This window comes from Theropithecus gelada, chromosome 5 (genome assembly GCF_003255815.1).
Source record: "Theropithecus gelada isolate Dixy chromosome 5, Tgel_1.0, whole genome shotgun sequence".
Lineage (NCBI taxonomy): Eukaryota > Metazoa > Chordata > Mammalia > Primates > Cercopithecidae > Theropithecus > Theropithecus gelada.
The window spans coordinates 184,986,076-184,997,386 of record NC_037672.1 but is presented as its reverse complement, the minus strand read 5'-3'; the positions used below and the strand labels follow the sequence as shown (position 1 = coordinate 184,997,386).

At 48.4% G+C, this 11,311-nt stretch overlaps 1 protein-coding gene across 1 annotated transcript; it reads right to left on the bottom strand.

The window, feature by feature from the left end:
- Positions 1 to 1,807: 1,807 nt before the first annotated feature.
- Positions 1,808 to 10,334, bottom strand: TRIML1 (tripartite motif family like 1). The gene is made up of 6 exons (XM_025386240.1): positions 9,795 to 10,334; positions 9,133 to 9,228; positions 7,357 to 7,587; positions 5,673 to 5,695; positions 5,400 to 5,497; positions 1,808 to 2,723 (listed from the first exon to the last, which is right to left on the bottom strand). The coding sequence occupies exons 1-6, from the start codon at positions 10,218 to 10,220 to the stop codon at positions 2,173 to 2,175; spliced, it is 1,425 nt and encodes a 474-aa protein (XP_025242025.1). The 5' UTR covers positions 10,221 to 10,334; the 3' UTR covers positions 1,808 to 2,172.
- Between the last annotated feature and the right edge of the window lie 977 nt (positions 10,335 to 11,311).

Sequence of the window (11,311 nt, the reverse complement as noted above, 5' to 3'; positions counted from 1 at the left end):
TCCCCTTCTCACCCCCACTCTCACTCCCCTTCATCCCCACTCTCACTCCCCTTCTCACCCCCACTCTCACTGCCCATCTCACCCCCACTCTCACTGCCCATCTCACCCCCACTCTCACTCCCCAAAGTAAATGTAAATTACTTTTGTACTTTTTTATTTACTTAGTCCTTCCACAAAATTGGGATTTTCGGCAATCAAGAAAAGATATATTCCAAATGTTTGCAGTTTGCTTTTTATAATTTTGTTTCTTAGCTTTTTGAGGTGAGAAATCAAGATATAAAATCTATATAATAAAATAAGTGGAGCCCAGGTGCGGTGACTCACACCTACAATCCCAGCACTTGGGAGACTGAGGCGGGCGGATCACTTGAGGTCAGGAATTCAAGACCAGCCTGGCCAACATGGCAAAACCCCATCTCTACTAAAAATACAAAAATTTGCTGGGCATGGTGGCGGGCGTCTATAGGGATTAAGCTACTCAGGAGGCTGAGGCAGGAGAATCACTTGAACCCTGGGTGGAGGAGGCTGCAGTGAGCGGAGATTGCACCACTTCACTCCAGCCTGGGCGACAGAGCAAAATTCCATCTCAAAAATGAATAATTTTAAAAAATAAATAAAATAAGGCCGGGCGGGGTGGCTCATGCCTGTAATCCCAACCCTTGGCTAACGCCGAGGCAGGCGGTCAGGAGATCAAGATCACCCTGGCCAACATGGTGAAACCCCGTCTCTACTAAAAATAGAAAAATTAGCTGGGCATGGTGGCGAGTGCCGGTAATCCCAGCTATTTGGGAGGCTGAGGCAGGAGAATTGCTTGAACCCCGGAGGCGGAGGTTGCAGTCAGCCGAGATCGCTCCATTGCACTCCAGCCTGGGTGACAGAGAGACTCCATCTTAAAACAAACAAACAAACAACACACACCTGCAGGGACAGATCACTGAAGACAGCGAGCCTAGTGCAGACCACCTGCCGAAAGAGCTCCTGTCAGCCACCACCCTTCCTAACAAACCCTGACTTTTCTTTTTTTTTTTTTTTTGAGATGGAGTTTTGCTCTTGTTGCCCAGGCTGGAGTGCAATGGAGCGATCTCTGCTCACTGCAACATCTGTCTCCCAGGTTCAGGCGATTCTACTGCCTCAGCTTCCTGAGTAGCTGGTATTACAGGCATGCGCCACCACGCCCGGCTAATTTTTGTATTTTTAGTAGAGATGGGGTTTCTCCACATTGGTCAGGCTGGTCTCAAACTCCCGACCTCAGGTGATCCACCCGCCTCAGCCTCCCAAAGTGCTGGGATGACAGGCGTGAGCCACCGCGCCCGGCCTGCCCTGACGTTTTGAGGTAAGAGGAGGGTAGGCTCTTTGGCCTTCCAGAGATTGAAAGCCTTCAATCGCAGAACATCGCAAAAGCCCAGAAAAGAACCTTATATACAGTGCGGTATAGTCGCTTGGCGTCCCCTGCCGTGATACATTTACTGAATACAGACTTTACTCTGACCTTTTAACATATTAACGGAAGGTTCCAGCCTCTTGTGATTATGGAAACGTGAATGGTATGATGATATTCACACAAATCTTTGCAGTGTTCTGAATTATACTTATGTATATAAGTATATATAAGCCTTCCTGAGCACAAACACTGCAGGCTCGTGGGATGGGAAGGAAAATGGCTTTTGGGAGAAGGATGAGGCCTGAGCCCTGTCACCCGCCCTGGAAAGATGTGCCCGTGCCTCGGTTTCCCAGACGGATTTGAGTTGCCCCAGCCTGCAGAGCTCTGCACGGAGGACAAAGACACATTTGAACAGCACAGTTTTTCAGAGTCAAACAATTAAATACACTTGAAAAAGTGACATCTATTTATAAAGTCCGGCCCATGGCAGTAGGATTCATGGTAACAGGGTCTCAGTATTTGAGTGACCAGCACATACATGGGGTAGCCTAGAGAATTCATTTAGTTAACGACACAGAATATGATCAGCTCTCTTCTGTTGGGGTTGAAGTCGATCGTGTAATTTGGCTGTTCATAGTGGGATCAAGTTAATGGAAACTCTTGGGGGTGGGGTGGGGGTAGGGGAGTTTATTTCAGATCACCTGACATTAATACTGTCGATGCCTTCATCATCTTAATAGTTATGTCTTGGTCTCAGACATCGCCCGCTGTGAAGGCTCAGGGCACGCCCCTCAGACATGGCTGTTGAGTGAGCAGATGGTGAGAGGGTCTGTGTTTGTCCCCTCATTTGGGAGGCAGGGGGAAAAGATAGGCCTGAGAGCCTCTTGGAAAGAAGCCGGCGGGAAGCTGTAGATGAGGGACTCATCCGTCCCGTTGTAGAATGCTATATGTCCAGACTCATAGTCCAGGAAGACACCAACCTTACACACAGGCTCTCTGACGTGCTGACCCTTCAGAGGGGACGAGACCCAGAGGCTGTAATCGTCTCCGATTTTTAAACCGATCAGTGAGAACAGGTCCCCGGGCGGCTTGGGGAGGTTCCCCTTTCGGCTCACCGAGTCCTTGCAGATGCCCACTTCCCACTCCGTCTTGTTTCCCACCTCCACCTCCCAGTAGTGTCTCCCACTGGTGAAGATCTGAGCGCCCAGCACGGTCGCAGACTGGTCAAATCTCTCCGGGTTGTCGGGTAGCTGCTGTCTGCTTCCCCCGTATTTCACACTCTTCAGATCCTCAGACAACACGAGATAAGCATTGGCTGTGGCTGGGTCCAGCGTTATCTCCGCTGCAAGAGGAGGAAGGAAGAAATTTCCCTTGGGCATGCTTGAAAAACCTCTTACATATGTGAGATTTACATTGAATTCTTAGTATTTAGTCCTGGTTTTTTAAATCTAATTTAGGGCCGAGCGCGGTGGCTCACGCCTGTAATGCAGCACTTTGGAAGGACGAGCGGGGCAGATCACAAGATCGGGAGTTCGAGACCAGCCTGGCCAACACGGTGAAACCCCATCTCTACTAAAAATACAAAACATAGCCAGGCGTGGTGGCGTGTGCCTGTAATCCCAGCTACTCAGGAGGCTGAGGCATGAGAATTGCTTGAACCCAGGAGGTGGAGGCTGCAGTGAGCCAAGATTACATCACTGCACTCCAACCTGGGTGACAGAGCAAGACTCAGCCTCAAAAAAAAAAAAGAAAGTATCTGGTTTAGAACAAAATTTCTGAGTTCCTCTTTCACTGTTCCACAACACACATCATGAAGCTCCAAATGGAGAGAGAGAAGAGCCTCGTGGAGAAGGAGCTTTGGCCTGCCTGGGGTGGGGAGGAGAATCCCTGTGAGGGAATGGACGTTGCTCTGTTTACAGGACATCTTTAGAGCTCTGAACTGTGTATCCACACAGGGATACCCTTGGTGGTTTGCCTTCATATTAGCCATGGTAGGTTCTGGTTCTTCAATTTGGGTGGGAGAGAAAATAGCACTTACCTTTGGCTGAACTTCTAATGTGCCCAACATTTTCTATACATTATCTCATTTAATCACTGCAAGCATTCTTTTATCATTTTTACAAAACAGAAAACAGGTTCACGAAGGTTAGGAAACTTCACCAAGATTACACAGTTACTGAGTGTTCGAATCACAATCCCTAACCAGCTTTTTTCATTACGTCATGACAAGTGCAGCTTCCTGTGAGTTCAGTGCAGCACCCGGGGACCACCTGATGAAGCACACACACACTGTGAACCGACAGTCACATACGGGGCCTCCTTTTTTTTTTTTTTTTTTTTTTCTGAGACAGAGTTTCACTCTTGTTGCTCAGGTCGGAGTGCAGTGGTACGATTTTGACTCACTGCAACCTCCACCTCCCAGATTTAAGCAATTCTCCTGCCTCAGCCTCCCGAGTAGCTGGGATTACAAGTGTCCGCCACCACGCCTGGCTAGTTTTTTTGTATTTTTAGTAGAGATGGGGTTTCATCATCCTGGCCAGGCTGGTCTCAAACTCCCGACCTCGGGTGACCCACCCACCTCAGCCTCCCAAAGTGCTGGGGTTACCGGGCTACTGTGCCTGGTCAAGGACTCCAACTTTTACTCATTGTCCAGACATGATCAGGTGCCCCAATCATTCCTTTTTTTTTTTTTTTTTTTTTTTTTTGAGACGGAGATTCTCTCTTGTTGCCCAGGCTGGAGTGCAGTGGTGCAATCTTGGCTCACTGCAACCTCTGCCTCCCGGATTCAAGTGATTCTCCTGCCTAGGACTCCCGAGTAGCTGGGATTACAGACGCCCACCATCACACAAACCTAATTTTTTTTGTATTTTTAGTAGAGACGTGGTTTTGCCATGTTGGCCAGGCTGGTCTCGAACTCCTGGCCTCAAGAGATCCGCCCTCCTTGGCCTCCCAAAGTGCTGGGATTACAAGCGTGAGCCACTGCACCCGGCCCCACTCATACCATTTCATGCTTTTATGTATATACCAGATCCCACCATAACTAATTATCTGTGTGATTAATGCCTGTCTCCTCAATTTCATTGAAAATTCTACAAAAGCAAAGGCAAAATTTGCCTTATTTATCATTGTAAGTAAGTGCACAGCCCAACAGCACAGTGCCGGGCCCATGGCAGGGGTTTATTCAACACTCTGGAGTTCAAAGCTCATTAGACCTTCCTCTGAGGGTCAGATTGTCCCCAAGATAAAAGCTGAGAACTAATCCTGACGTCTCTGGGTGTTAGCCAGACTAAACATCTGGAGCATTCTACAAGGACAGTTCGTTGAATGCGCCCTTGCTGGGATTGTAGAATTTAAGTCAGCTTTTATCCTAACGGGAATAGAGCTAGAAACGCAGACACCCCTGCATGAGAGGGTGTGTCTGCATGTGCAAGGTGGGGATGGAAACAACAATGACAAAACCAACAAAGAAAGGACCAGGATTGGCCGGGCGCGGTGGCTCAAGCCTGTAATCCCAGCACTTTGGGAGGCCGAGGCAGGCGGATCATGAGGTCAGGAGATGGAGACCATCCTGGCTACCACGGTGAAACTCCGTCTCTACTAAAAATACAAAAAACTAGCCTGGCGAGGTGGCGAGCACCTGTAGTCCCAGCTACTCGGGAGGCTGAGGAGGAGAATGGCGTGAACTCAGGAGGCGGAGCTTGCAGTGAGCGGAGATGGGGCCACCGCACTCCAGCCTGGGTGACAAAGTGAGACTCCATCTCAGAAAAAAAAAAACCAAAAAGGGAAGGACCGGACTTCTTACACAGAAAAAGAAGCCAGACAAAGCCTGAGTCAAGTCTCACTGCTTCTCTCTGCCCATGCTCAGAGACGGTCTGTGGCCCCAGCCCTCCCTGATGTTCCTTGCTGGCCCAGATTCCTTAACCAGGAGCCTAGTGTCAGACAGTGAATGACACTGGCAGAACGACTGCTGAAGTTAATTCTACGAGCCCCAGAGGGGTAACACATCAGGCTGACTTACTGCTGAATTTTCTTAGCATTTCCTTCATTCCCGTGATGCGGCACAGACTCAGCTCTGTGGTGGTGGCCTCTGGACACTGAAGCAAGAGTGGCTCGCTCCTGCAAGACAGTAGACAAGTTCACTCCTCAGCACAGACCGCGTGACCTGCCCCCACTGGAGAGTCCACCTCATTTCTCCCCCAGCAACAGCGCAGACCTCCGCTGCCCACTCCAAACCGGCCATCAGCACCCCTTCCCCACAGCTTGCATAACTGAACACAGAATGAAAGCCTACCTTTCCAGGGCTCCTCTCACCTCCTAAGGGTAAAAAAGAAAGAAGTTAGCACTGTGCGCTCCGATCATAACACAGACGAAATTCATGTTGCATGCAGTCCTTGCACAGCTCACAGAATCTGCTTCCCATGAGGCACGCCACGAGTGGGAGCACACAGAGCACAGAAAAGGGGTGTGCCGTGGTGAACACAGGATGTTCCTCACAATGACTAGAGAATACTCGGTCCTTTTCTTTTTCTCGTGTCATCAGTTTGTCCAGGGAACCCGTTCTGCAAACAAGCCAACTTGCTGGTCTCATTGACCATCCAGTGAGAGACAGAGATAACAAAGGAAAATGGGCTGGTGACAACTGAGGCTAACCAAGCCTGTGTCGGGTCGGGCTGCTGTGTTTGGAAGGCCCTCAATTAAATAGTAGCATTCTGTGGAACCAGTCTACAAACAGACCTGAAGCTGGGGTTGGATCATGTGGCTTATGTTTAAGAAAGTCCATGGCCGGGCGCGGTGGCTCATGCCTATCATCCCAGCACTTTGGGAGGCCGAGGTGGGTGGATCACAAGGTCAAGAGATCGAGACCATCCTGGCCAACATTGTGAAACCCCGTCTCTACCAAAAATACAAAAATTAGCCGGGCGTGGTGGCGCACGCCTGTAATCCCAGTCACTCAGGAGGCTGAGGCAGGAGACTCGCTTGAACCCAGGAGGCATAGGGTTCAGTGAGCCAAGACTGCACCACTGCACTCCAGCCTAGGTGACAGTGTGAGACTCTGTCTCAGAAACAAAAAAAAAAAAAAAGAAGGTCCTGAAGAATGCAGTAGCCTAGAAAGACAGTAGACCAAAGGTGGTGAGAAATAGGAGCCCCCTGCACGGAACAGTGGGGCTCTCCCATCTATTAACTATCAGGCGGGCAGTTCGCCCGAGTACCACAGGTGTGAATAATTAAATCAGTGCTGCTGTTAACCCATCCTGTAGATGACAGTCATCTAGACCTAGAGTTCATATCATAATGGTACTTACCTTCATCAGGTCTTTGTGAAGATTAAATTTAATCTGCCCAGCACATAGTAAATACACATTAATAAACTAGAAAAACAATTAACAAAGCTGAGGTTGCAGAGAGGCAAGTACAGAAGAAATTGAAGCCACCGTCAGGCTTGTTTGGGATAAGCATTCCTCTGGATTTTTTTTTTTCTCTCTCTCTTCTATAAGGCTTTATTGACATACAGAATGTCGATTCTTCAGGAAAACTACTTTTGGACCAGAACTTAGTTTTTTGTTTTTGTTTTTGTTTTTTTTTTTTTTGAGACGGAGTCTTGCTCTGTCGCCCAGGCTGGAGTGCAGTGGCCAGATCTCAGCTCACTGCAAGCTCCGCCTCCCGGGTTCACGCCATTCTCCTGCCTCAGCCTCCCGAGTAGCTGGGACTACAGGCACCCACCACCTCGCCCGGCTAGTTTTTTGTATTTTTAGTAGAGACAGGGTTTCACTGTGTTCGCCAGGATGGTCTCGATCTCCTGACCTCGTGATCTGCCCGTCTCGGCCTCCCAAAGTGCTGGGATTACAGGCTTGAGCCACCGCGCCCGGCCCAGAACTTAGTTTTTAAGATGAATAAAGAAAACATTATTTCCTATGGCTTGAAGTGCTATGAGTTACTATAATTTTTCCTATGACTCTTGTGAATGTTACCCTCACCTCAAGAGATTCTAAAGCCGAGCTTTGACTGGAGGACTCCATCTGTCCGATCATTTTGCTCAGGCCTCTGATTTGCTGGGTCAATTTGATCTCGTTGTTCCTCAGTTTCCTCATGTTCTCTCTCTCTTCCTGTTCTAGTAGCTGGAGTTGCAGCTGCTCCTCTTCCTTCAGGAACTGGTGCATTTTCATGTATTCTGACACAACAACCTGTTTGCAAGTCTTTGTTTCTTCCTGCCAACACACACACACACACACACGAGATAAAGTTAGTAAGAGAAATGTCCCTGTCTGTAGATGTTTAATCCTTACAAGTCCTAGAGTTTCTTTTTCTTTCTTTTTTTTGAGACAGAGTCTCGCTCTGTCCCCCAGGCTGGAGTGCAGTGGCGCAATCTCGGTTCACTGCAAGCTCCGCCTCCTGGATTCCCGCCATTCTCCTGCCTCAGCCTCCCAAGCACCTGGGACTACAGGTGCCCACCACCAGGCCCGGCTATTTTTTGTATTTTTAGTAAAGACAGGGTTTCACCATGTTGGCCAGGATTTTCTCAGTGTCTTGACCTGGTGACCCACCGTCCTTGGCCTCCCAAAGTGCTGGGATTACAGATGTGAGCCACCGTGCCTGGCCAAGTCCTAGAGTTTCATGGCAGCAGTTACTGAAACCCAACATATAACACATATATTCTATTGATGCACTCCATCTAGAGGCTGATGTTTTCAGAGGTGTGTGCACTGTAGACACAATAGTGAACAAAACCCAAATCTCCATTCCCAGGAGGCTGTCGTTCTAGTGGAGAAAACCGAAAACGAGTAAGAAGTATGACAGGTAGTGATCAGGACTAGGATACAAATAAAACAAAATTAAGAAAAATTATGAAAAATGCGTTTTCATTTATTCAGTAAATATTTATTCAGTGAAAATAGGTGTCAGATAACCATAAAGGAATAGAAATATATACGGCAAACATTCTCACTGAAGAATTAGAAGTCTATGGCCAAGCACGGTGGCTGGCGCCTGGAATCCCAGCACTTTGGGAGACCGAGACACGTGGATCACCTGAGGTCAGGAGTTCGAGATCAGCCTGGCTAACATGGTAAAAACCTATCTCTACGAACATGCAAAGCTAGCTGGGCGTGGTGGCACACGCCTGTCATCCCAGCTACTTGGAAGGCTAAGGCAGGAGAATCGCTTGAACCTGGGAGGTGGCGGTTGCAGTGAGCCGGGATCGCACCACTGCACTCCAGCCTGGGCGACAGTGAAACTCCATCTCCAAAAAAAAAAAAAAAAAAAAAAAATGAATTCAAATGCTTTGACTGCCGCAGAGCTCAAATCCACGTCTGTGACCAACCTTGAGGACTTATCAGGTCTCATCTAAACCACTATTTTGCTTTTATATATCTTTCTCTTTATTTCTTTTTAATTTGCATTTTTCCCTCAGTGCTTTTGAGATATTTGTTTTTTAAATTGCTTTCCGTCTTCTGTTATGTGTCTGTAAGTATCACTTATGTTTTAAATAATTCTATGAGAGCCATCATAGAGGAGGCCACGGCACTGTCTAGCTGCACAAAGGAGTCTGCCCAGAGCGGGGGAACTGGAGCTGAGCCTTGAGATTCCAACGAAGACAGTCAGAAGGCGGCAGTCCAGTGTAAGGAAACCGCATATCTTAGGGGTGAGACTGGAAACATGTGTCTTTTTTTTTTTTTCCTGAAATTTCACTAAATTTCCGTTTAGTCCCCCTCGTGGGGTCATATACAAGCACCAAAAGTCAGACAGACACCGACCTGGCACAGTTTCACTCTCTCCTTCTCGTGGGTTAGTACAGCCTGAGCTTCCTTTCTCCTTATACACAAAAGATTCAGGATTTCCTGAAGTTTCTCCTGCAATAGAAACAAACCCTTTGTGGCAAATGAGCAGAGTACCGGGTCATGAAGTGGCTTTGAAGACCGGTAACAGCACAGTACTAGGCCTCTGAAACAAAGGGCAGGCCGGGCACGGTGGCTCACGCCCGTAATCACAGCCCTTCGGGAGGCCGAGGCAGGCAGATCACTTGAGGTCAGTAGTTCAAGGCCAGCCTGGCCAACATGGTGAAACCCCATCTCTATTAAAAATACAAAAAATTAGCCAGGCATGGTGGCGGGCGCCTGTAGTCCCAGCTACTTGGGAGGCTGAGACAGGAGAATCGCTTGAACCCAGGAGGCGGAGGTTGCAGTGAGCCGAGATCACGCCACTTCTCGCCAGCCTGGGCGACAGAGCAAGACTCCATCTCAAAAAAAAAAAGACAGAAAGAAAATAAAAGAAAAGGGGGGTGTAAGCGGGACTCACACTGGTTTGTGATGTGGTGCTCAGATGGGCACTCCTGACTGTCCCCCATAGAGGACGTTAGGAAAGCTAACGGGGGGAGCCTGTGATGAGTCCTGGGGTTCACGCTGAGCAGCTGTCTTACCCTGTGATGCTCCTCAGCCTCGCTGGAGAGGTGCACTCTGTTTACACCATGGCTCTGGACTGCGAAGATGCTTCCACCCTGCTCGTCATCAGAGAGCGCCTTGGCAGCAGCGGGCATCCTCCCGTAGCTGCTCTGCTCATCCTCGCTCTGCAGCACCTGGGACCGGAGCTGCCTGGTGATGCTGGCCAGCCTCCCCAGACGCTCGTTCGGCTGGAAATGCGGGCCCTCCAAGGTCCTCCAGCACTCAGGACAAGATAAAGGTGTGTTATGTTCCTCCCAGCTCCGGAGGAGACACACCAGACAAAAGCTGTGCCCACACTCGGTGGTCACTGGGCTGCTAAAATAGTCCAAGCAGATGAAACAGGTGAGTTCTTCCCTGAGATTCTCCATCAAATCTGCTGTAGACATTTTCTCGAGGCTGGACATGGGGCAAGGTCACCTCTGTTCTGGGACTAGCAAAGCCCTCCCTACAGTCCCACGGTTTTGAGTAACACGTGGGTGACCTGCTGCTATGTTGTTATTACAAGAAACCCTTACCTCTTCTGTGCCTGATTTCCCCAGCTGACATCCACTGTCCGACACAAAGCCAATTATGACTTAATGTGGAACTCCTGTGCACTGGGCTCCTCACCAGCCCCAAACTTGGAGACTCATCTCTGTGCAAAGCACACATGCTAGAGGCTGAGGGCTCTGGCTTCTAACAGGATTACCATTTCGAGAATTGGTTATTGTCCATAAACAGCACTGTGGAACCATGTGAACGTGTGGGTTTTGGGCTGGAAGTCTGGGTGATTTGGTGTAAACCAGTAAAGAGACTTGAGTTTTGATGATCTCTAATAATATCTGAATTGGAAATTTGGTCCAAATCTTTTGGGAAACTCCGCTAATAAAACCTAGTTTTGAACTGAAAGAAGAAAACTGTAATACATCGTCCTTTTCTCATTAGCCCTTTGTTCTGCTTGACCAAAGCTTAAGTTTTCTGGTCCTTTATTGGGTACTGTGTACTTTTATTTAATTTTATTCATCCCAACAAAATGAGAACTCTTCCACTGGAGTAGTCCTTGGTGTTAGAAGCACCACGGATGGCCAGAGCTGTGTTTATTATTCTTCGCTGCAGACCCTAGTCCTCACCCACCTGCCACCATGGAAAGCATCTAAAATGACATTGTAATTGGAAGTTGCCTCAAGAGGCTATCCCACTATGGAGCAGATGGAAAGAATGACACTTTAGTATGAATGTAATTTTGCTCACTTATTTTCACCCATTGAAAATTTCCAGACTAGGCCCTTTCAGATCCCTGATTCTCTATCAGTTCTTACTGGACAGAAATGAAGTGTGCAGACTTTTTTTTAAACATATGAAAAAATAAATACCTAGTGTAGAGAATGTGCACAGTGAACACCGAGATTGGGGCCAAATGTCACAGATTCACTGTGTCCCCTGCTCGGGAGTCAGCTCCCGTCCTGACCCACCTTCTGCTCGCTGCACGCCGGGAAGTGGCGCCTCAAAAGCTGTT

What these genes read in the sequence shown, in the direction of transcription:
- TRIML1 (XM_025386240.1), bottom strand. Translation starts at nt 10,220, where the DNA reads ATGTCCAGCCTCGAGAAAATGTCTACAGCAGATTTGATGGAGAATCTC. An exon ending in AGGCTGAGGAGCATCACAGG is followed by an intron (nt 9,229 to 9,794) that starts GTAAGACAGCTG and finishes TTTCTATTGCAG; the next exon opens with GAGAAACTTCAGGAAATCCT. An exon ending in GTGAGAGGAGCCCTGGAAAG is followed by an intron (nt 5,498 to 5,672) that starts GTAGGCTTTCAT and finishes ACTGTCTTGCAG; the next exon opens with GAGCGAGCCACTCTTGCTTC.